At 38.1% G+C, this 22,897-nt stretch overlaps 2 protein-coding genes across 4 annotated transcripts; one reads left to right on the top strand and one right to left on the bottom strand.

The window, feature by feature from the left end:
• On the top strand, nt 1-15,735 carry lhx6a (LIM homeobox 6a). Of its 3 annotated transcripts, none has more exons than XM_077623541.1 (10): nt 1-252; nt 350-612; nt 1,374-1,436; nt 1,934-2,116; nt 2,903-3,024; nt 11,776-11,993; nt 12,740-12,840; nt 13,665-13,760; nt 13,834-14,008; nt 14,845-15,735. In XM_077623541.1, the coding sequence occupies exons 1-10, from the start codon at nt 51-53 to the stop codon at nt 14,922-14,924; spliced, it is 1,503 nt and encodes a 500-aa protein (XP_077479667.1). In that variant the 5' UTR covers nt 1-50; the 3' UTR covers nt 14,925-15,735. The 3 variants fall into 3 exon arrangements, with proteins under 3 accessions (XP_077479667.1, XP_077479666.1, XP_077479668.1); XM_077623540.1 differs by having other exon boundaries at nt 11,773-11,993; XM_077623542.1 differs by lacking the exon at nt 1-252 and having other exon boundaries at nt 334-612; nt 11,773-11,993.
• A 322-nt stretch (nt 15,736-16,057) lies between these two features.
• morn5 (MORN repeat containing 5) lies at nt 16,058-22,710 on the bottom strand. Its single transcript, XM_077623553.1, has 5 exons — nt 22,504-22,710; nt 22,148-22,295; nt 20,776-20,887; nt 19,950-20,081; nt 16,058-16,176 (listed from the first exon to the last, which is right to left on the bottom strand). The coding sequence occupies exons 1-5, from the start codon at nt 22,548-22,550 to the stop codon at nt 16,106-16,108; spliced, it is 510 nt and encodes a 169-aa protein (XP_077479679.1). The 5' UTR covers nt 22,551-22,710; the 3' UTR covers nt 16,058-16,105.
• Nucleotides 22,711-22,897: the final 187 nt, after the last annotated feature.

The following is a 22,897-nucleotide window of genomic DNA, read 5'->3' as shown; positions in this document are numbered from 1 at the left end:
CGATATTGCTGCGATTTTCTTATTAATCCTTGTTTCTTTTTCTGCAGTTGATGTGCAGCTATGCAAAATCGGCGTGTGCACCCTCCCCCTCTCCCTCCTCTTTTTGGGGCAAACTTTCTCTAGCACCCCCTTGGAATGAAATGGTTTGTGTGGAGAAGAAAAAGAAAGAAAAAAAAAAAAAAGGAAAAAGAAGCTGCGTGCAAGTTCCACTTCCTGTAAAGTCACGACTCCATCCCACCAGTGAGGGACGAGGTACAGTGCAAAAAAAGGGGGGAGTCAGGGGGGGGAGCAAAGGGGGGAGTCACTTCATACTACATGCACGCGTGCATGCATGCTTGTCTTTCAAAAGCACTTTTGCCTGACCACACAAGAGGAGCTTCGGTCCAACCGGCCGGGGAAAGGAGCTACCCACAGAAAAAAAAAGCGGCTGAAGAAGGGAAGGGAAGAAAAAAAAAGACTCTGGATAGGAGGTTCTCGAACATCGGATGCAGGCCGCCCTTTGTCCACTTGTGCACCGGATCGACTGCTGTCGCTGTGAGGCTCATGTACTGGAAAAATGAAGTTTTGTCTCCTCTTTCAGAGGGCAACACGGTTCTGTCCACCTCGAAACAGGTAAATTCGACAAAAAATAATATATAGATAGATATAAATGTATTTTGCAAGCTTTTTAATACAATCTGCAGCCTTTTGTCAAGGCACTAAAAAGGGGGAAATCGGTTTTTTTTTTAATTGCAAGTGTGTGTTTCGGGGGTTCCTGCTGGTAACAGGTAAATTGGACAAAAAAATAATATATATATATATAGATATAAATGTATTTTGCAAGCTTTTTTAATGCAATCTGCAGCCTTTTGGTAAGGCACAAAAAAGGGGGAAATCGTTTTTTTTTAATTGCAAGTGTGTGTTTCGGGGGTTCCTGCTGGTAACAGGTAAATTGGACAAAAAAAATAATATATATAGATATAAATGTATTTTGCAAGCTTTTTAATGCAATCTGCAGCCTTTTGTCAAGGCACAAAAAAGGGGGAAATCGTTTTTTTTTAATTGCAAGTGTGTGTTTCGGGGGTTCCTGCTGATTGACATCTGAAATAGACACCCACATAACCTCTTATCCGATAGTTATTTGTAATTAAAGGTAGTTTAACCGCCCCGGAAAAAAAAGCGAATGGTTCTATTTTAATCCACAAACGTGTCCTGGATTGCAAAGGGGAAAAAACACGCTATTATTCCTGGAAGCCAATTTCGGTTGGAGAATCATTTAAAGGCGTTTTTTGGGGGGGTTGTCAAATTAAGGCGTCTTTTATAAAATGTAAATTGTTTGCTTGGGTGGGTTTATCACGCGTGGAAGGTGTTTGAAAAGCATGTTCATGTTGTAGGTGATCTCCAGTGAAGGTCAAAGTGTTGCGGGGAGCAGCGTGGAAGCCAAACACGCGCAAATGGTGAGACGTCTATGCATGTCCTATTTTTATTTATTTTTAAGGCACTTTTTTGTGTGTTATGGCATTGCAAAATGGAGGAAAACTCATTTTTTCGGGTGTGTTTTTCTTTTGGGGATGTTTTCATGTTATGGTGATGACCATTATAATTCATCTTGGATTATTATTTATATTATTTAATGTTTGTTATGGGGATTTGAGGTGGTTAAAATGCTTTTTGGGGGATTTATACGTGGAGTGGCAGGACATATTTTTGACCAAGTGGGAACTCGGCTTTGTTACTGTATGGAAAATAAATATGGTTTGGAGAAAATCATATTTTAAAGAAAATATGAGCTATAATAGGAGAAAATGAAGGGTGGAGGGGTTTCTTCCGCATTTAGCGTTAAGAGTTTGAATTTTTTTGTTATTATTTTTTTGATAAAGATGTCCGAAAGACCACCACTGACTTTGTATCCCCCCCTTCCCCGACCGAAATTGCCCCCTCTCCCCGTACGCAGTCTCAATCGGACGCCGAGTCCCAGAGGTCGAACATGGAACGGGACGAGGCACGCTCGTCCCCGAGCACGCCGTCGACCCCGTCCGTGTGCTCGCCCACTTCCACCGGCAGCTCCGTGGCCTCCACCGGCAAGAACGTGTGCGCGAGCTGCGGCCTGGAGATCCTGGATCGATACCTGCTCAAGGTGAACTTCACAAACGACCATATTTGATCGTCTTCTTTTGTGATTTATTTTTTTAAACGTGGCCTTGCATGTTGTTTTGGAGACGGTGATCACAACATGGTCGTTATTTTATTTTGAAATCCCGTCAAAACAGTCGCTCTGGTGTTCTTGTTTTTTTTTCTAAGTTAAATTTTTCCTCGTAAACGGTGATTTTATTTTGCAAATGGAAACATAAGAAAGAGAAAAATGTTATGCTGCATAGATGTTTTTTAAAAATATGTCAAAACGATTTTATATCGGTTATAATTATGTGGAGAGCTATCTGAGGGTTAGTTATGAATTATTTTGAAACGGGAATAAGATAAATATATTTGAGGACGTTTGCATTCAATATTTGAAAACAGCATTGTTCCTCAATTATGCTTTTTTTACTAATAAGAAAACAATATTTTGAAATGCCCATTTCTCCTAATAGCAATTCTTGAGCTGCAAATATGCATTGAATTTGGCCTCATTGTTATTATTTTGAAAACCACTAGCTTTTTATTTAATGCTTTAGGGTGAAAATACTGCAAATTCATGACTCCATTTTTCCTCCCTATGCAAATTTTGATTTATTCCAAAATGTGTGCAACTACAAATTTTATTTTGTCCAGTGATTTAAAATCTAATCCCAGATTATTATTTTTTTAAACAAATTGGCATAATGATGAAATTATTTTCCATCATTGCTTGCAGAGATATTTGTCTGTTTTTTGGGCAATATTTCCATGGTATTTTTTAATAAATCTATGTATATGTGTTCAGGTGAACAATCTAATCTGGCACGTGCGCTGCTTGGAGTGCTCGGTGTGCCGGACGTCGTTACGTCAACACAGTAGCTGCTACATCAAAAACAAGGAGATCTTCTGTAAAATGGATTATTTCAGGTAGGGTAAGTTTATGATTATTACCAATTCTTTGCAACAACAACAAAAAACGCCTTCTCTTTTGCTGCATGCCTACAAATGCTTTTCCAAGTGACCTTTTATTCCATTGAAATTGAAAATATAGGCCTGGGCAACACCAAATTCATCATAAATGAACTCAAATCTTCCTTTTACGTGACGATTTGTATTATTAAAGTGTCGTCAAATGATGCGTTATTCTTATTTTATAACATTGTGTAATATTGTTGTCAATATTAGTAACAGAAGCTTTGGCTCGTGATTCATCGTCTTGTTTGGAAAAAAGGTCAAATGCAATTGAATCAAAATATGGGATTATACAACATATTTGGCAAAGATATGTGAACATTTAATTTCCAATTTTGCCATCTGCAAATTCATTTCTAATATATAAAAGAATCACATGAACACATTGTATAGCCGTACCTAAAAGCTCATTTTATGATGTTTTTTTGCATGCAAATGAAAGGATGACATCATAAAATGGAGAAAATGATTAAAAAAATAATATACGTTTTTGCAATTTGACTTGAAAATGATAAAAAAATATATACGTTTTTGCAATTTGACTTGAAAATGATAATTAAAAAAATATACGTTTTTGCAATTTGACTTGAAAATGATTAAAAAAAATAATATACGTTTTGCAATTTGACTTGAAAATGATTAAAAATATATATATACGTTTTTGCAATTTGACTTGAAAATGATTAAAAAAAATATGTACGTTTTTGCAATTTGACTTGAAAATGATTTTTAAAAAATAATATACGTTTTTGCAATTTGACTTGGCTAAACCAAATAGCAAATTAGCTAATTCCTTCAAGCATCGTTACTGCAATCGCACAATCAACAAGTGACTCCTATTTAAAAAAAATGCATGACCAATAAATCATCATTTTGAGCTTATTTTTTTTCTTCAAATGCACGCATGATGCAATCATCATCGTCAGGGACAAACACGGGGTGTTGTCGCCGTAGTCTTCATCTCGGTGGAGTGCTTCCAATTCCCGGCGCAAAAAAAAAAAAATGCATTTCTAACACGTGGCGTTGGCGTGCTTCAGATAATTAGAGCGTCTTTTCATTATTTGAGGCCGAGGCTCCGTATCGCTGCTTCATTTCATGTCAGGAGTCAAAATGGTGGCCGTGAATGACTTTTACTCGTGGCGAGTAAAACGCTTGAAGATGTTTGGCTCTCGCAAGCTCCTGATTACGGGAAAATGGGGGCATTTAGGTTTGCTGGAGCAAATTCCTGTCTGATCCTATTATGCCGACTACATGTAGAAATTATATCTTTTACTTTTTACGCTGCAAAAACACTTTGTTGTGCATTAAGACACACTTTAATACAAGTTAAGCACAAGTATAAGGAGGACTAAAAAAGGCATTAAATGTCAATGAAATAAGTTATAACATTAAAACTGCACTTGGACTTTAAAAAAATATGATTCTGTTAAAATGTAATATGCATTAAAGTTGAATTCAAATTGCTCCGAACAGTTTTCAAATTGCAAAGTCACACTTTGGAAATCCTTGTTTTAAAGTGTTTTTCATTTTGGGACCCGAATGTCAACGCCTGATCGAAACCTGACGCAAAACCACCGCGCTGAGGTTTCTAATCACCAGCAATTAGTCGTCCTCCACCCCAGCCCAGCAATTAGACCGCCCGAGTGCCCGGTCAACGCCATTTTTTGGGGGGTATCCGAATGTGATTCTTATCCCAAAACTATTAGCCACGCTCAATACACACGGCCTCGTGTATGTGTGTGTGTGTGTGTATATGTGTGTGTGTGTATAGAAACGCACACAAGTACTGTACTGGACCAAATCACACACACACGCCGGGGTCTCTGTTTATTGACGCATGTCCAGCGGCTGTCAATCATGGCCTTTTATTATTTTCACAACACGCATTTGTGTTTGCTCTGCCGGCTCGGCGCTCGTACTCCAGCTGACCTCTTTGCGTTTAAACTCCCCCCTCGCCGGTCACCCCCGGCACCCCCAAAACTGTTGCCCGGGCGGACTGTGAGCCATTATTAAATATGTAAAGTGGACGTTAAGCGTATGCGAGCCGCAGAAGTGGTCGGGTAAGGTAGAAATGGCTGTCACATAGCAACATGTTATGTTATGTTATGCTATGTTGTGTTATGTTATGCGCCTATGAAAGGCGAAGTAAATAAATACTTTAAGTTTGTAAATACTTAAGCTGTTCTTGTTTATAGTTTTGAGGGGTCGAGATAAGTTTTGGACAAAAGGGGGGTTCATTTTTTGTGATTCTTGCGGGGAAATGAACACTTTTTTATATTTATAAATATAAAGTCCTCCAATTTTCAGTGGTTTGGAAACAATTTGATTGAAGGTGTTCTGGATTTGTTATTTTTGATTTGTAAAAATGTATTCAAACACGCCCTTGTCATAAGTTATTTTCTTATTATTGTTATTTGATTGGATGAAGTGGAGGTTAGAAAGGCGTTCATTAAACTGATTTGTAATGTAATTTATATTGATTAGCATAGCAAAATAGCTTTGGGTTCACTTGGAATTGGATTGTAGTGGAAAACTAGTCGACATATTCACGTAAAGAGAAAGTTATTTTCTTATTATTATTATTAGATTGGATGAAGTGGAGGTTAGAAAGGCGTTCATTAAACTGATTTGTAATCTAATTTATATTGATTAGCATAGCAAAATAGTTTAGGTTTCACTTGGAATTGGATTGTATTAGAAAACTAGTTGACATATTCACATAAAGAGGCAGTTATTTTCTTATTATTATTAGATTGGATGAATTTGAGGTTAGGAAGGCATTCATTGAGCTGATTTGTAATCTAATTTATATTGATTAGCATAGCAAAATAGTCTACGGTTCATTTGGAATTGTATTAGAAAACTAGTCGACATATTCACGTAGCGACAAACTTTTATCGTCATCTTGACAAATGAAGAGGCACAAAATTGTTTTTTCCTCTTTTGAGATTTTGACGTTTGACAATAACTGTAGGTTGGCGCTCATTTGCATAATTATACGTTTACGCTCTCATTTTTGCACAAGTCGCCGCCACTACCGGGAATAAAAATTGGCACTTTTACGTGACGATGGCTCACCTCTGGAAATATGAAAGTCCAATCTGTTCTCTTAGAAAAGTTGAAATGGGCCAGCCAAATTCTTTTGGGGGGGCTTTCAACCCCCCGAGGATGCTTCCTCATCAATGTCCGTCTCTCATCTGGCTTTTGGATTGACAGCTGCTTTAATGGGATGTAATGGCAGGAAATCAGTGTGTGTACGTATGTGTGTGTGTGTGTGCGGGTATGTGTATGTGTGTGTTTTGGTCCAGGCGGGGATCTCGGACTGAGGTTGTTGGGACGGACGTGCCGGACATAGCTTTGCTGTGCCTCTCAAATCACTATTTCACACTTACACACATTTATACACACACACACATATATACACACACACCCGCACACAGGAAGTCTCATCACTGTTGCAATCAGGCGCACTTCGGGGTGCTCGCAGCGTACCCGGAGTGAGCTTTGTTAAGCACGAGGCATTGGTGAATTGTCAGTAATTACTCATCAAGCCACCTCTGCTTAGGTGATTAGGTTACTATGGCAACACGGCCACGTAGCACAGCCCCTTTTTTTTCTTCTTCCAGGCAACTGGATTCATAAAAAACGATAAAACATCTGTCAAACAAAGGCTCGCTTTATTCAGAGTGATGGGAAGGGGTGCTTGAAATTAATATTTAGACTTATCCTTTTTTATGTTGAAAAAAGTGATGTTTTTTTTAAGAAAAAGAGTTGTAAACAATTGAAAATAACAAAAAGTCAGATAGGGTTAAAGGTTAGTCAGGTCATTTTTTTTAATAGCTTGCCTTAAAAGCAGGAGTCTTCTAATTTGACCTGTTAATGTGAAATATGATCGTATTTTCTCGCAAATATTTGTCAATCAAAAAATAATGAGTGAATTCAGGGTACAATTTGGACTTGACATGCATAAAACGCCATAACGTAAGACAATGCGGCCAATACGGTCTTTTATTTCAAAATAGAGAAAAGATAAACAGATAAAACATTTAACAAAATTCTCACTTCCTGGTTGTACCGCTCACATGACTTCCTTTTTTATTTTTTCTACGTGCAGACAGCACCTTTTAGGAATGTGCAATCCAGTAATCGATTTATACAGTATCTCAGAAATAGCACGTGCGATGATTTTTCTTAAGATTTTCCCTTCAAAGTAACACATTTGTACTCCCTATTAAAACCATGAATATGGAGGTGAAAATTACGAGTCAGGGGCGGCTTATACGAGAGAAATTGTCGAATTCAACCATTTTAAGGCAATTTTAAGGGTACAGCTTATACATGGATGCGGCTAATATGTGAGAAAATACGGTAATAAAGGCTGGGAGATGAAACGGAACAAAGAAACTTGCCGATTGATCAATTTGTGGTTAAAAATAAATAAAAATAAAAATCTGACCCTTTTTAATGGGTTGTAGAAACAAATATTATATATAAAACAATCAGGGGGCGGCTTATATGAGAGAAATTGTCAAATTCAACCATTTTAAGGCAATTTTAAGGGTACGGCTTATACGCGGAGGCGGCTAATATGCGAGAAAATACGGTATTTATTAAATAAAGTTTGAGGGCCGCAATGGAGGGAAAAAATGGCAGTTTTCCGTCTTTATTTGGGTCTCATTCAGCATCGTGATATTGGATCAAGGCTATTAACACTGATTTTAAGCCAACCCTGTAATCTCGACACGGCGTGTGTTTAAAAAATAGACTAGAAGGGCTTCCACGGGGGCCTAAATTGAGTGATGATTTGCAGCGTTGGCTGGTTTGTGTCTTGCGAGCACAAAGCTGACAAGCTGCCACACTCCATTAGGCGCTCGCTGGCAAAAATGCTTTGCGTTTTACTGTACGGCGAAAGGGAAATCTGGAACGATGCAGCGCTACACTACAGTGTTTAGCTGCAAAATACGCTTCACAATGACGTGGAAAATGGAAAATATCACCACGACTGGCTTCATGTGCTGTTCTCAAGTCAAGTTATTCCGGCTTTAAATGGAATTTCTATCTAGATCTGTTTGCGTACGTGGACATACTGAATTGTTAGTTACGGGAAATGACGTCCAATATTGAAGCACATTTTAAATTTTATACCCTTAAAGCAAGGGTGTCAGACTCGGGTTGGTTCGCGGGCCGCTTTAACGTCAATTTGATTTCACGTGGGCCGGACCATTTTAGATATAATATTTTGATTTTTTGATTTTTATAAATGGATTAAAAGAACTGGATTAAAATCCCTGAATATTCAGTTTTTTATAGATCTAAAACAATGTTCATTTTAGCTTTTTGTAAATATATTTTTTAGAATTTACAAAATGATTTTTGAACTAAAAACACAGAAAAAATGGATAAAAAAATGACAATTATTGATTTAAAAGGGGGAAAATCAGGAAATTTAATATACATCTATACTCTTCATTTTAATTTGATCCTAAAACAGAAAGTCGGCACTCATGATTTACTTTCCCAGGCCACACAAAATGATGCGGCGGGCCAGATTTGGCCCCCGGGCCGCCACTTTGACACATGTGCCATCTGACACGTGCCATCTGACACAAAATGGCGTCAAAGATGGTTTCATACTGCAGTTGCAAAGGCCAAATTCTTATCAAGTGTATTTTATAAACGTACCTTTCTTATATTACAGGATATGAGCTGAATAAAATTTGCTAAAAATGCTAACAATCAATTACATTTCGTCCAATATCAACTATTCAACATACAGACCATGAGAATCGCGATATAAATCAGCAATTGGGTCCTCGCAGCTTTTTAAATATAAATATGAAAGATTCCCCTCATATTGCACGCAACCTAACCCCATTTTTAAAATATTATGGCTATTGAAAATCATTTCAATTGCCTAAACTGCATTAATTGAACTGTATGCCTTTATTGTCATTATAAAAGTACAATAAGATTTAAAGCTTCACCATAGGATGCAAACATCAACAAGTATTAGTCATAAAAAACTTATAAACAAAAAAATGAAGTGATTATATTTCTCTTACCATTTATTTCCATTCTTAAATTGTTACTGTACTGCAATTTTAATTTGAAAGGACAGTACTCTCCTTCCCTAGTGTGACCCTGGTATTTGTGATTGTCATCAACCCTTGACTGTGTATTTGAACCCCGTATTTTTCGCTCTTGGTTATATTTGCCTGGTGAAGTTTGTATTTTTGTTCATTTTTTCCCACTTTCTATTATTTGTAATGTTATTTTGTCCGTGAAAACCTTAAGTTTTCCCTGCCGAGGCTCAACATAACATAATACTTCCACACGGGGTTCAAATAGACAGACGGGGGTTGCTTAACAAGACAATTGCGAACACCTGGGTCACTCACGCAAGGGAAGGAGAACCAGAAAAGACACAGCAGGTGAAAAAAAAACACAAGAAAAAAAACACCCATCCACCAAACCCCAACAAAATCTAACAGTAATCGTTCCCATGTATTCCCACGTCATATGGCGCCGATGTCGTGGGATTTCCGCCGCTGGGAAAGTGACCTTCATGTATGTTAAGGATAGATTTGAATATAGCTTCATGTCAAAATGCAAGGACGACCAATAAGAGGAGGAGAAGACGCTCGGAATGATTCAAGGCACAACAGTGGGCTTTCATCCCAGACAGAGTGGACTTAAGTGGGCTGATTTTCTGCCAAAACCCGCTCAAGTGCCAGCCCTTATACTTGCCCCAACCCCCCACCCACCCACACTAACACACACACACACACACACACACACACACACACACACACACACACAATCTCAATTTCAACCTTTTCTAGATACATTGTTCTTGTTTTTTTCTTTTTTTTTGCTGCTTTTTGGTATCTTCTCCTTGAGTTTTAGCATTTGTGGGGGTGATAGCTATTATGAGGCTAGCAAATTGTGTCATTGGATTGGATTGGATAACTTTATTCATCCTGTACTCGGGAAATTTTGTTGTCACAGTAGCAAGAGGGTGAGAATACAGACACAGCAAAAGACATTTTATACATAAATAGATAGGTCATAAGTAAGTTAATTAATAAAATAAATGCATGAATAAATATATAAATAAATAAGCATGTTGCTAAAATATATATATATACGCATACATACACATACATACCTATTTATAAACGTATATATACTTACATACATACACATAGATGTACATGTATACATACAGTAGGTCTTAACATCTACTCGTGATGCTCATGCTTGGGGTTCCATACAAATTATTGACCTTTTTTTAGCAATTTAGAGAAAATTAGAGGGAAAAAAAGAACATTTTAGCCCAGCATGAGCATACGATGACACCATAAGGGAGCATAATATGCCACATTTAATAATGAGTGCATTTGTATTGTAATTGTGTGACGTAGTGCCAGTCAAATTCATCCTCAAAATAGTTTTCTCTTAATACAATAAGGTTCATTTTGCAAAATTCTGCTAGAGTGAATTTTTTTTCGCCCTTTTTTTCACATTCCTGATCTCTACTTTAATGTTTTTCCTGTATTTTTGGCAAAAATGAAATCATCATTGGCAATGAACAGTTAAACCCTAAATAAAAACACGACTATGAAACAAAATAAAAACAAATATACGAATAAAAATCACCTCTGACTAGCGATAAACTTTATCTACCCAAAATTCTCACAGCAAGCACATTATGAGCCACAATTTCGCCAGGCTCTCATATTTTTGTAGAATATTTTCACACCATGGACGCTATTTTTTTTTTCCCGCGTGAAATACTTCTCACGTGGCGGTTGCCTCGGACGTGGCATTTCCGTGACCAAGACAGCGCTTCACTCAGCGGCGCATTTTTCTTCTCACATGGGATTATCCGGCAAAAATGTCTGCTTTGCCTCTGTCAGCGCAATGTTTGTCTCCTTCTGTCCTCAAATCCATTTACCACCGCCAGCACGTGTACGGCCGCCTCCGATAAGCAGCACGTGTTTATTTCAGGTACCGACCGACGCTTCGTTTCAGCCACGTCCGTCGTTAATCACCAAATCGTCCGAGCAACGTTTACATTGTCGCCCGTGGAACGATTTCTGACCTCACCGTTGCTATGGGTTACGGTGATGTCATCTTTCAAGCACAGTACCAAAAAGTGTGTATATGTTTGCCAATTGTGTGTATGTGTGAAAGAGATTTTTTTTTTAGTCAGGAAATTGCAGGTGTTGGTTTGTTTGTGTTTAAACTCCAAGCGGGGGAACTTTCGTGTAAACCATATTTTTACGCCAAGGATTCGTCAGTCCTCCACAAAACAGGCCAAAACATCCATGTTAGTGATTAAGTTTGAGTTTGAATTTGATTTATTGAATAAGGGACAGCACATTTTAATGAATATATTTATATTCATGTTAATGAACATGTGTAAATATGTAAGATTGTAGCCGAGGGCTAATTTCCAGCTTTAGTGTCTTGTTTAGGTCGAAGATAAACGATGAATTGGATTGGATTGGATTGGATAACTTTATTCATCCCGTATTCGGAAATTTCATTCTCACAGTAGCAAGAGGGTGAGAATGCAGATACAGGAAAGGCATTTTAGACTTAAATAGATAGCTAATAAGTAAGTTAACAAACAAATACTTAGCGGAACGGTGTCATATTCCCTTTGCCTCAGCCGTTGTCTTTCTCTGTCCCACACAGTAGGTTTGGTACTAAGTGCGCCCGCTGCGGCCGTCAGATCTACGCCAGCGACTGGGTGCGGCGCGCCCGGGGCAACGCGTACCACCTGGCGTGCTTCGCCTGCTACTCGTGCAAGAGGCAGCTGTCCACGGGGGAAGAGTTTGGCCTGGTGGAGGAAAAAGTGCTGTGCAGGATCCACTACGACACCATGGTGGAGAATCTCAAGCGAGCCGCCGAAAGCGGTGGGTGGAGTTATAAGAATCCAATTCATTCACATTGACTTTCATTTCCGTCAAAGTGACAATAGCAAAATGGAGAACAACGGGCTAACAGATTTTCAGAGAAAAAAAATCTTGAAAAACTATGAAAAAAGTGCGATTTATAGTCCAGGTTATACGGTACTGATATGTCATTGTGGAATTTAATCTGTTTTTAAGTGACTTTTTACTTGGCATGATTTTTATCAAGCAAAGATAGACTTTTACTTTGACTTTTGTTTTTCTTACATGATATAATATTAAATAATAATATTTGGTTATTTCGATGGTTTAAATTTCATAGCACGTCTCTTGGAAAACCAAGATGAAGTGATAGATTAGATTAGGTTAGGTTAGATTAGATTAGGTTAGGTTAGGTTAGGTTAGGTTAGGTTAGATTAGATTAGATTAGGTTAGGTTTGGGTTAGGTTAGGTTAGGTTAGGTTAGGTTAGGTTAGGTTAGGTTAGGTTAGGTTAGGTTAGGTTAGGTTAGGTTAGGTTAGGTTAGGTTAGATTAGATTAGATTAGATTAGATTAGGTTAGGTTTGGGTTAGGTTAGATTTGGGTTAGGTTAGGTTAGGTTAGATTAGATTAGATTAGATAATTTTATTCATCCTATATAGGGTTAGGTTTAAGCGTAACCCTTTGTAAAAGTGTAAACTATCTCATTTGTAACCCCGAGGGAAACATTTTTTTTCTGCAGTCACTAAACAGCAACTGTCTTTTTTTAGGCAACGGTATCACGTTAGAGGGAGCGGTCCCAACGGAGCAAGACAATCAGCCAAAACCAGCCAAACGGGCGCGGACGTCCTTCACCGCCGAACAATTGCAGGTGAAACTCCTAATTTTCCTACATTTTATGTATTTTTTTTTCAAACCTGTCAATAACCAGTCACAAAAAGCTTGTATACATGTATTTAGTATCATGTAAGTGTGAAAACGTACAGTAATCCCTCAAATATCGACCAAACATGGCCACGATAATTGAAAAATTGCGAAGGAGAGTCACCCCTATTATAACTACCTTTTAAATTGTCTTAATTGCTGAGATTACGAGTTTTTGCGTAGATTTTCACATTTTTATGAATTTTGAAAACTTAATAATTATTTTTTTTAATTAATAGCAGAAAAAAATGCAAAGTAGGGTTACCACTATTATAACTACCTTTTAATTTTTCTTCATTGCTGAGATTATGAGTTTCAGTGTGGATTTTCACATTTTTATGAACTTTGAAAACTTGAAAAAACATTTTTTTTAGATTAATAGCAGAAAAAAATGCAAAGTAGGGTCACCCCTATTATAACTACCTTTTAATTTTTCTTAATTGCTGAGATTGAGTTTTCAGTGTAGATTTTCACATTTTTATGATCTTTGAAAACTTTAAAACTTACATTTTTTTTGTTTAAATTAATAGCAGAAAAAAATGCAAAGTAGGGTCACCCCTATTATAACTACCTTTTAATTTTTCTTAATTGCTGAGATTACGAGTTTCAGCGTAGATTTCCACATTTTTATGAACTTTGAAATCTTGAAAACTTAAAAATTTAATTTTTTAAAAATTAATAGCAGAAAAAAATAGCAAAAAAGTGATAATCAAGGGAAGACTGTAGTACGGTAGTCATAATAGGGCTGATCCTAATTCCACTTCTCCGCAGATCATGCAGGCCCAGTTTGCCCAGGACAACAACCCGGACGCCCAAACGCTCCAAAAGCTAGCCGACATGACGGGTCTCAGCAGGCGGGTTATACAGGTGAGCCCGCCAGCCAATCGCGTGTAAGAGAGCGTCGGCGTAACCTCCCCCTCCCCGCATGCCCCTTCTTCAGGTGTGGTTTCAAAACTGCAGAGCAAGACACAAAAAGCACACACCCCAGCACAGCGGGGGCCCCCAGGGCCACCCCCCGTCCAGGATAGCCTCGTCCTTGCCGGACGATCTTCACTACTCGCCCTTCGGCAGCCCGGATCGGGCGCGCATGGTGGCGCTACACGGATACATTGACAGTAGGTCATAACTATTATGACAATCCATAATCCATAGAAAATGTTTTTGCCAGAATATATAATAACTTGAATTTAAATTCAATGTGTACAATTAATCATAAAATGTACACAAAACAAATCAGTATACAAATGATTTTGCAGTCAATATTAATTATTAATAATGGCATTGGAGATCATGTCATGTAACATGATGTTACAATTATTTCAATGATTTTTCACGGATTTATAAATAGCACAATATCATTATTACAAATACAATTCCATGTATGCAGATATTCTTCAACTGAAAGATTCAAAGAATTTATAAGAAATAATGCAAGACTTTTTATAATACATCTTAACAGATCGTTCTCAAATGTAACTTTTGCTTCATTAAACAGTATACATATATAATACATATTTAAATAGGATCTCAAAGCAAGCATTTAAAAAATAAAACTACAAATACAAATAAAGAATGGTTTTCAATACACATACAAATGATAGATATACAGTAAAAAAAAAAAAACCACACTGGTCATTTAAAAGACTATATTAATTTATTATATCATTATTTGTATTTATTAAATATTTATATTTTATGAGATAAATATATTTATTCATATAAAATATTTTTATTTATGATATATTGATATTTTTATTTATGATATATTGATATTTTTATTTATGATATATTTATATTTTATTTGATAAATATATTTATTCATCTAAAATATTTTTATTTATGATATATTTATATTTTATTTGATAAATTTATTTATTCATATAAAATATTTTTATTATTTTATTTATTTGTTTTTTGATGTATTTTTGTATTTGCGCATTGTGTTTTCCAGGTCACCCCTTTTCCGTTCTGACCTCCCAGAGTCTCCCCCATCAGGCCATGTCGCTTCCCCAGCTGCCCCTCAGCCGCTAGCACTCTTCGACTACTTTCGACCCCGCGGGACCCCCCCTCAAGCTCCCCAACATCCCACCACGGCGTCCTCGCGTGGATCCCACCGATAAACGGATGACGCTATTTACCGAGCGGCATCGCACGACTGGAAATATCCAAAAACTCGCAAAGAGTTGAAATGAGTCTGGGCGCGAAAAGGGGGGCGGGGTTGCTTGTCACAAAGGCTCCACGGTGGTGGGTGTGGTCAAGCAGACCTTGGAAAGCCACTAAAAATGAGAATCACTCACCCCGTTGCGTTCATAATTGCAGATTATGACAACGGTTTCAACGGCTAAAAATGAAGGACGACCACAAAGCACAAGGTTTGAGTTTTTGCTAAATTTCAGGTTTCTTTAAACAGACTGCAAATGGCTCAATAATCTTCCGTAACAAAAAAAAACAAAATAAATGAAATGAAATAATGTCTGTGTTTGCTTGGAGTGAAACAGTATTGGTACAAAAAAATGGACTACAATGAAAAATGCTAGTAAGATGTGACTTTTTGTGTGTGCGTGTGTGTGTGTGTGTGTGTGTGTGTTGGGGGCGGGGTCTGTGCATCACGTACTTAAGCGCCACGGCCATGGTTGTAAAGAAGCCGATCCAACGTGAACCTCAACGTCCTTGTATTTATTAAGATGGAAAAATCCCTGTAAAGCACTTTTTTTTTCTTTGGACTTTTGTAAAATGAAAATGGGAAAAAATGACGATGAAAAGATACACAAATGTTTATTTGATAAGAGTGTTCATCCTCAATGTTTTGTGTAAAGAAATGCAATAAAAGAGAATGTGATGACCAGTTCAAGATTCATTTGTGTGGCAAAAATAGACCCAAAAAAAAAACAGTTCCACATTCAGAAAATAATCAAAATAGTCTTTTGACTGTTGTAAATCGTACTTTAGTCTAATTCGTAGTTTTCTTTAGTTATTGCAGATAATTGTGCTTCATGATAATAGATTGTTGGAAATAAATATAACATTTGTAGGGCATTTTTAAGCTGTTTTGAATGCTTCATAGCCTCATTTGCAAAAAATGCAAGTTGAAAAGTGTCCAGAAACACAAGTGGTTGCCCATAAAAAAATATTATTATACAAAAATGACTTCAATATGATTGACATTAAGTAGCTTTTCTTTATATTTATTTGACTTGGGAAGAAGCCTCATCTTAGAAGGACTCGGGATTGGGATCTTCTGCCACGCGACACGTTCGCTCGATCCACTCGCTTTCTGAGTCATCTGTTTTAAAAAAATGATAATTCCATTAATATTGCATTCATCACATAGGGAGTTTATGTTTAATTTTAAATTTCCCCCAAAAAGTGAAATGTTAAGGTCGGCTCATCTACGACCTACATTAGCTGGATCGCCACCTGTTTTAACAAAGCTTCGCTTTCTATATAAGAACAAACAACAACAACAACACCTGACCTCAAATCTATTGAGAATTTAGCCAAAAAGTTCAAGTTTTCCACATTAAACAATGAACAATAAAGACAAAACATGCCCTGTTTTGCAGAAACCAAGCTCCACTTTCTATATAAGGACAAAGAAGAAATCTCAAAATAGCCACCATCAACCCCTGACCTCCAATCCATTGAGAACTCGATTCTCACATGCGTTTGGAGGTTGAAATAGCAACTACGAAAAAAATCACCGGTCACAACAGTGTGTCGTCAGGTTTAATTGAATAAAAACGCTTATATATTCATTTATCTATGACCTATTTATTTATGTCTAAAAATGTATTTTACTGTGTCTGTATTCTCACCCTCTTACTACTGTGAAATCTCCCCAATACGGGATGAATAAAGTTATCTCATCTCATCTAAAACGTAGAAAACCATTTTTTGACAGAAAAATAGCCACCCTCAACCCCTGACCTCCAATCTATCGAGAACTCGATTCTCACATGCGTTTGGAGGTTGAAATAGCAACTACGAAAAAAATCACTGGTCACAACAGTGTGTCGTCAGGTTTAATTGAATAAAAACGCTTATATATTCATTTATCTATGACCTATTTATTTATGTCTAAAAATGTCTTTTACTGTGTCTGTATTCTCACCCTCTTACTACTGTGAAATCTCCCGAATACAGGATGAATAAAGTTATCTGATCTCATCTAAAACATAGCAAAACCATTTTTTTTGACAATATTTTTTCGTGTAGCCCTCAAATCCGGATCCTCCACGATTGACGTCAATCAAAACAAGTACGACGTTGCCCCCCCGAAAGCGTTTTTTCCCCGCTTGACCGACACTTAAAAGTCAATCTTCCCTTACACTAAATGCTAATCGCACCACGCGTGAAAGGAACGATAATGGCGACCGAGCCGGAGAATTAAAAACGCAGGTCACTTTGTGCGTAAAAAAAAAGGCAGCTTGAGCCGTTGAAGTGCCATTCAGGTCGCTGGTAAATTTGCTCAAATCAAGATAAGCCTGACAATTAGCGGAAAATAACTTCTCACGGCCACTTCAGACACCCGTAAACAATGAACCCTGGCAAAATGGCCGGCCCCAATTTTTTCGTCTTCTGCCAAAGAAGGACTGCCAAAGACGCAGATAATACCGCAGTTCGTCAATTGTTAAGAGTGAAATGTGAAGCTAATTGCAGGGGAAGTCGCTCTTCTCTGGAGCTGGCGCAGCTGCACGCACTTGAGCGCCGTACGGACCTCGCCCAGAAAGGTTGGCGCGCGTGCGGGGGTCCGGGGCGGGGGGCCCCCGGTTTGGTCCCGTTTGTCGGCTGATTGTGTGTAATTTGCCAGTGTTAGCGTCGACGCTAACAGCCACTTCAGGGACAAAACTCTCCCCTAATTTTCTTTCTACCTGATCGCGAAGGAGACGCTAGCGGGGGGGGCGGAGCCGGGGGTTCGGTCAATTCAACTTATCGGCAGCTGCAAACATTTTACGTCCGTCTTTGTGGCTGTAAAGTGCAATCATGGTGGACCTCGTCACGGGGTCAAGAGGAGACCCCTAAAACCGACATTAATGGTGATTAGATTGACCCCCCGTTCACGGATTCGGTAATGGCGGTGGCGAGTAAATATTCACGTTTTGGAGGATTTCTCGGAGTTGGACGGTGGCGTCGTGGACTGGTGGTCCGCTTCGCCGTCAGAGTGTTTGGGTTAGTTGGGCTTTGGGTTGGTTTGCATCCTTTTTGCCTATTGTGTCCCTCATGGTTTCCCGTCCCTCATGTGATCAGGTGTGTGTACTTTGTAATCAGCCTTTGTCTGTCTATTTAAACTGTGTTTGTAAGTATTTTCCTTGTTTCTCTATGTCTTCCTGACAGGTTTGGTTTTGTTATTTGCTTCCAAGTTCTTGTTATTTTCGTGATACCCCTCCTCCCTCGGTACACGGTCAATTGGTCGCCGGTCGATTGGTCGCCGATCTTTTGGTCGCCGGTCTTTTGGTTGCCCGGAAGGTTATTGATGATTACCATTTAAATGGTTGCTCAAATTCCCTAAATACAAACTTCGAATGACTATTTAGTCATACTTAATGCCCTATTAATTATTAGGCTAAAGAAAAGCTCCAAATTTCCCGGACTTTTATTGTGTTTTGTTGGAGAACTTGTTAAGACCCTGACTGACGTAGTTTCTTAAAGGGACAACGCATGTACATACAAACTCGTATACACTCGCACGTCCGCTCAGTGAAACGGCTCATGGCCATTGTTGACTTTTATTGATGCGTAGACTGTGTTGTTTTGCCTTGTTTTGTCGCCGGTCTTTTGGTCGCCCATTGTCGCAATCGGGGCGACCAAAAGACGGCGACCAAAAGACGGCGACCCAAAGACCGGCGACCAATCGACCGCACACGCCTCCCACAGTCGTTAAAGTTTTTGTTAGGGACTCCACGCACTCGCCCATTTTCCGTGAATTTGGGTCCAACTCCACGTTCCACGGCAACGCCACACTTAACGTAACACAACGGTTTTGTGTTCGAATACAGTTGGGAATTTTTTGGATTGGAGAATCTAAATGAGTGGGTTTCGACACCCACGTTTGCCGTGAATGAGGTGCGCCTTGGCGTGGCTGCCATTAGCACGCTGTTATTCGGCGTTTAGGGAATAAACGTTGTGTAAGAGGGCTGGAATTGTGAGTGTTGGAAGAGACTCAAGCGCCATTTACACCAATTATAGAGCGGTATAGGTTGTAAGAGGGGGCTTTTTGTTTTTTGACGCAATTAACTGGCTCTCAAAAATCACGTGAGTAAAAAAAACGAATTTTCTGTCCATTTTTCCTGAGAGAAAGTGTCGTTTTAGTTGACCATTTTAGCGTCATTTTACAGGAATGCGAACATTTGGGAGGGAGGGAAACTATTTTCTTGCTGTTATCTGATTTTTCGATGAGTTGATATTAAATAGCAACCCTTTGAATTACTCAAAATGATCCCATGAATGTGAACAACTTGAAACCAAATTATGAGCTTTGACTGTAACGAGGATTTCCAATCCAATTTTCGGCGTTTGCAGTTAAAAACGAAGCGGGACGAAGTTGCTACATGTTGAAGTCATCTGTGCCCGATTGACTTCAACGATATTATCACAAAGCCAAACGGCGTCCGCTTGGATACCCATCTTAAAAATGATCATCCGTGCATGACCGCTCTTTGGATCGGTCCCAATAATCTTTTACATTTAACGGCTTGACGTTCGTTATCTGCATCTGCGAAGCACCTCAAGACAAAGGGAAAACCCGCGGTGAAGTCACCAGAGGTGTTTTTCTTGGCACTGGAATGTTTTTCACAGTGGAAGCCTTTCAAAGGGGAAGTGCTTATTCCAGAAACAGGAAAGCGCGCCAAACAATATGGAAGCCTTTCGCCGTTCTGCTTGCCAAATCACCTCACCGTTTGTTTACAAATCCGACATCGTGTACACTTTGTTTCGTCGTTTCAAAACGGGAAAACAATAAAGTAAGACTTTAGTTTGATGTCAGAGACACTCAACTTCCCATTGCTGTTTACCACGAGCTCCAAACCTGTGATTAATATTATTATTTTTTGCTCTTACCTGCAATTCTTAGGAAATCCCCATCGTAGGCCGTGATGGTTCTGGTCGTTGGGTCGTAGAAACCGTCCCCGCAGTCGTAGCAGCCTTCGGGAATGGAACGTGGGGGATGCAGGTCCGTCAACTGGGATTCACCTAAATCAATATATATTTATATTTATATATATATATATTTATATATGTATGTATGCGTATATATATGTATGTATGCGTATATATCTGTATGTATGCGTATATATATCTGTATGTATGCGTATATATATATATATATTTCTCGGGCCGCACAAAATGATGCGGCGGGCCAGATTTGGCCCCCGGGCCGACACTTTGAGACCTGTGATATATATATATATAATATATATATATATATAACGGTCTTTGACACCTGTGATATATATATATATATATATATATATATATATATATATATATATATATATATATAAAATGGTGTCAAAGTGTCGGCCCGGGGGCCAAATCTGGCCCGCCGCATCATTTTGTGTGGCCCGAGAAAGTAAATCATGAGTTTCTATTTTAGGATCAAATTCAAATGATGATAGATGTACATGACATTTCCTGATTTTCCCCTTTTTAAAATCAATCATTGAATTTTTTTTAATCCAATATTTTTTCTTTGTGTTTTATTTTTAGTTCAAAAAGCATTTTGTAAAATCTAAAAATAAATATATAGATATTTTGCGTTTTCCACTTTAATATTGAACATCATTTTAAAAAACCAACCCGAGTTTGACACCCCTGACCTACATGCAAAATAAATAAATAACATGCAATCCTTTATCTTAGCGAGTTAGATGGCGAGAAAGGGAACCTGCTGGGCGAAGGCCGTTGCATCTCTCGGTGTAGAAGCGCCTGTCGTAGCCGTCGCAGTAATCCCAGTTCTTCTCCTGGTACGGCAACCCGTCGTCAAAGGTGAATGATCCCTTTTATAATGAAAATTAGAAGGCCATAATTGTTTAAATCATGGTTCGTAATGTTTAGTACTTGATCACATTGTATGACTTTGACAACTTTAGAAAATGGCAACGTCTCCATAGAAATGCTGCAAAAAAAGATCGTTTTTACGATTCTCACTGGCCCTATTTGTTAGTTCTAACTAAAACTAGCTCAGATGAGACCCTGGGGTTTAGCGTGCATATCCCCCCCAAAACAATTTTTTTTTTTAAATGCCACTCTTAAGTGCATTAAGCGGTCGAAAAGAATGTCTGTTTTTCCGTGGTTGTTTTTGGTTCGTGGCATCGAAAGACGTTCCTATTCACGTGGCTTGAGTCCAATTGGGGAATTTGTCGACTGATTTCTATATGGTCGTGTTTGTATTTAAAGGATGTGATAATTGAGCAAATCTTATATCTGGAGAAAGATACGAATACGTAAATTGGAAATGAGAACCAGTTACATTGTGAAGTAAACGCTACAATCACAACAATTACATTCAATCCTTCTTTATGGAAAACAGATAAACAAACTAAACAAAAAAATAAATAACCTATTGTTCCAGGCCCTTTAAAGTTCTTGTTAGTTTTTGTGGGTTTTAGTCTCATCTTCAGGATGTAAAATGCATGTTCTATTGGGTTCAGGTCTGGTGATTGCCATTTTTGGGGGGTTGTTTTATCATGTTTTGTCCACAATTAATTTGAAAGCAAACAAGTAAGTTGGAATTGTGCATAAGATCATTTCAAAAAGTGCCATTTTGACAACACTTCACCTGCAAAACCACCAAAATCTATGGTACTTTTCTACTATGAAGACAAAAATTGGAATTGCCTCATCAAAAGTTTCACAAATGTAAGTACACACTATGCATTTCTGAAATAATAATAATAATAATGCTCTTACTTTGAATAAAGCGCCATTGCACTGTTTACTGTGTTGCTTTTTTGGGGTTTAGCCAAGCAAGGATGCAGGTGCAAGGAAGTCTTGGCTAGATTTAGTCACGGTTCATCAAAACTATCATTTGAAATGACCTTTGCCTGAATTGATAATAATTGCAATCATTGCTGCAAACGCCACAAATAGCAGGACAGAAAATATACCTTTGTAAAGTACGAAACCGGGAAACCCAATAACCGCCGCGAGAACGATGAGTGATTGCCGTAACGTGTAGCAGATGTAACGAGAAGTATAACCGACGTGAAACGCATAGAGGCGTGAATACAAATACAAAAAAAATTAAGAAGACACACTTGCGTTGCTATGCCATTCTCCCAGGTGGCCTCGTATTTACTTCCATTTGGAAAGTGAAGCACACCTGACCCATGAAACATCCCATCTTTCATCTCCCCTATGTACTTAGTCTCCGACAAGAATGTATATTCCCCTTCTCCTTCCATCCTGAAAATACAGTACACCGAAATGATGTCAACATTGCTATCGCCTTCATAAATATGTACAAATTTGCATACTGAAATCTGTTGTTGTCAGGCTGTATTTATTGAAAACTACAAGGTACTCACTTAAAATACTTAACTACCTGCTGAATCTAACTAATCTTTATATTTATACCAATATTAAAGTAATCCATTCAATAGTTTATCTATACCTGGCATTTAGAGTTGGGCCCTTGTAACTGCTTCCAGTGAGCTCCATCTTTTCTTAAATTCATCTGCAATACAATAGGCCAAATAAAAGGTGCTCCTCTTATTATCACACACTAAAATCAAAATTGTCAAACAAAAAAATAGAGATAGTGGAGGGTGTCCCAATTAGTATATAACTTTGGAATTGTGTAACGTCAAACCGACTGAAGAGCATCACTTCGTCATGTCGATTGTGTACTGTTACCACGGCAACATGGTATCCGTCAGAAAAGACCGTGATTGAGCAAATGTTGGGTCAAAAACTGTCTTCTCATTTTTTATTTAAATATAGATGTATATAAACTGCGAAAATTGGCCAAAAGCAGATATTTAAAAAAAAAATACTTGAAATACATA

This window comes from Stigmatopora argus, chromosome 16 (genome assembly GCF_051989625.1).
Source record: "Stigmatopora argus isolate UIUO_Sarg chromosome 16, RoL_Sarg_1.0, whole genome shotgun sequence".
Taxonomy (NCBI): Eukaryota; Metazoa; Chordata; class Actinopteri; order Syngnathiformes; family Syngnathidae; genus Stigmatopora; species Stigmatopora argus.
This window is presented reverse-complemented; position numbering and strand designations above follow the sequence as displayed.

What these genes read in the sequence shown, in the direction of transcription:
- lhx6a (XM_077623540.1), top strand. Translation starts at nt 51, where the DNA reads ATGTGCAGCTATGCAAAATCGGCGTGTGCACCCTCCCCCTCTCCCTCC. An exon ending in TCCCACCAGTGAGGGACGAG is followed by an intron (nt 253 to 349) that starts GTACAGTGCAAA and finishes GTCTTTCAAAAG; the next exon opens with CACTTTTGCCTGACCACACA. An exon ending in AAGCCAAACACGCGCAAATG is followed by an intron (nt 1,437 to 1,933) that starts GTGAGACGTCTA and finishes CCCCGTACGCAG; the next exon opens with TCTCAATCGGACGCCGAGTC.
- morn5 (XM_077623553.1), bottom strand. Translation starts at nt 22,550, where the DNA reads ATGGAGCTCACTGGAAGCAGTTACAAGGGCCCAACTCTAAATGCCAG. An exon ending in GGCCCAACTCTAAATGCCAG is followed by an intron (nt 22,296 to 22,503) that starts GTATAGATAAAC and finishes CTGTATTTTCAG; the next exon opens with GATGGAAGGAGAAGGGGAAT. An exon ending in CAACGGCCTTCGCCCAGCAG is followed by an intron (nt 20,082 to 20,775) that starts GTTCCCTTTCTC and finishes ATATTGATTTAG; the next exon opens with GTGAATCCCAGTTGACGGAC.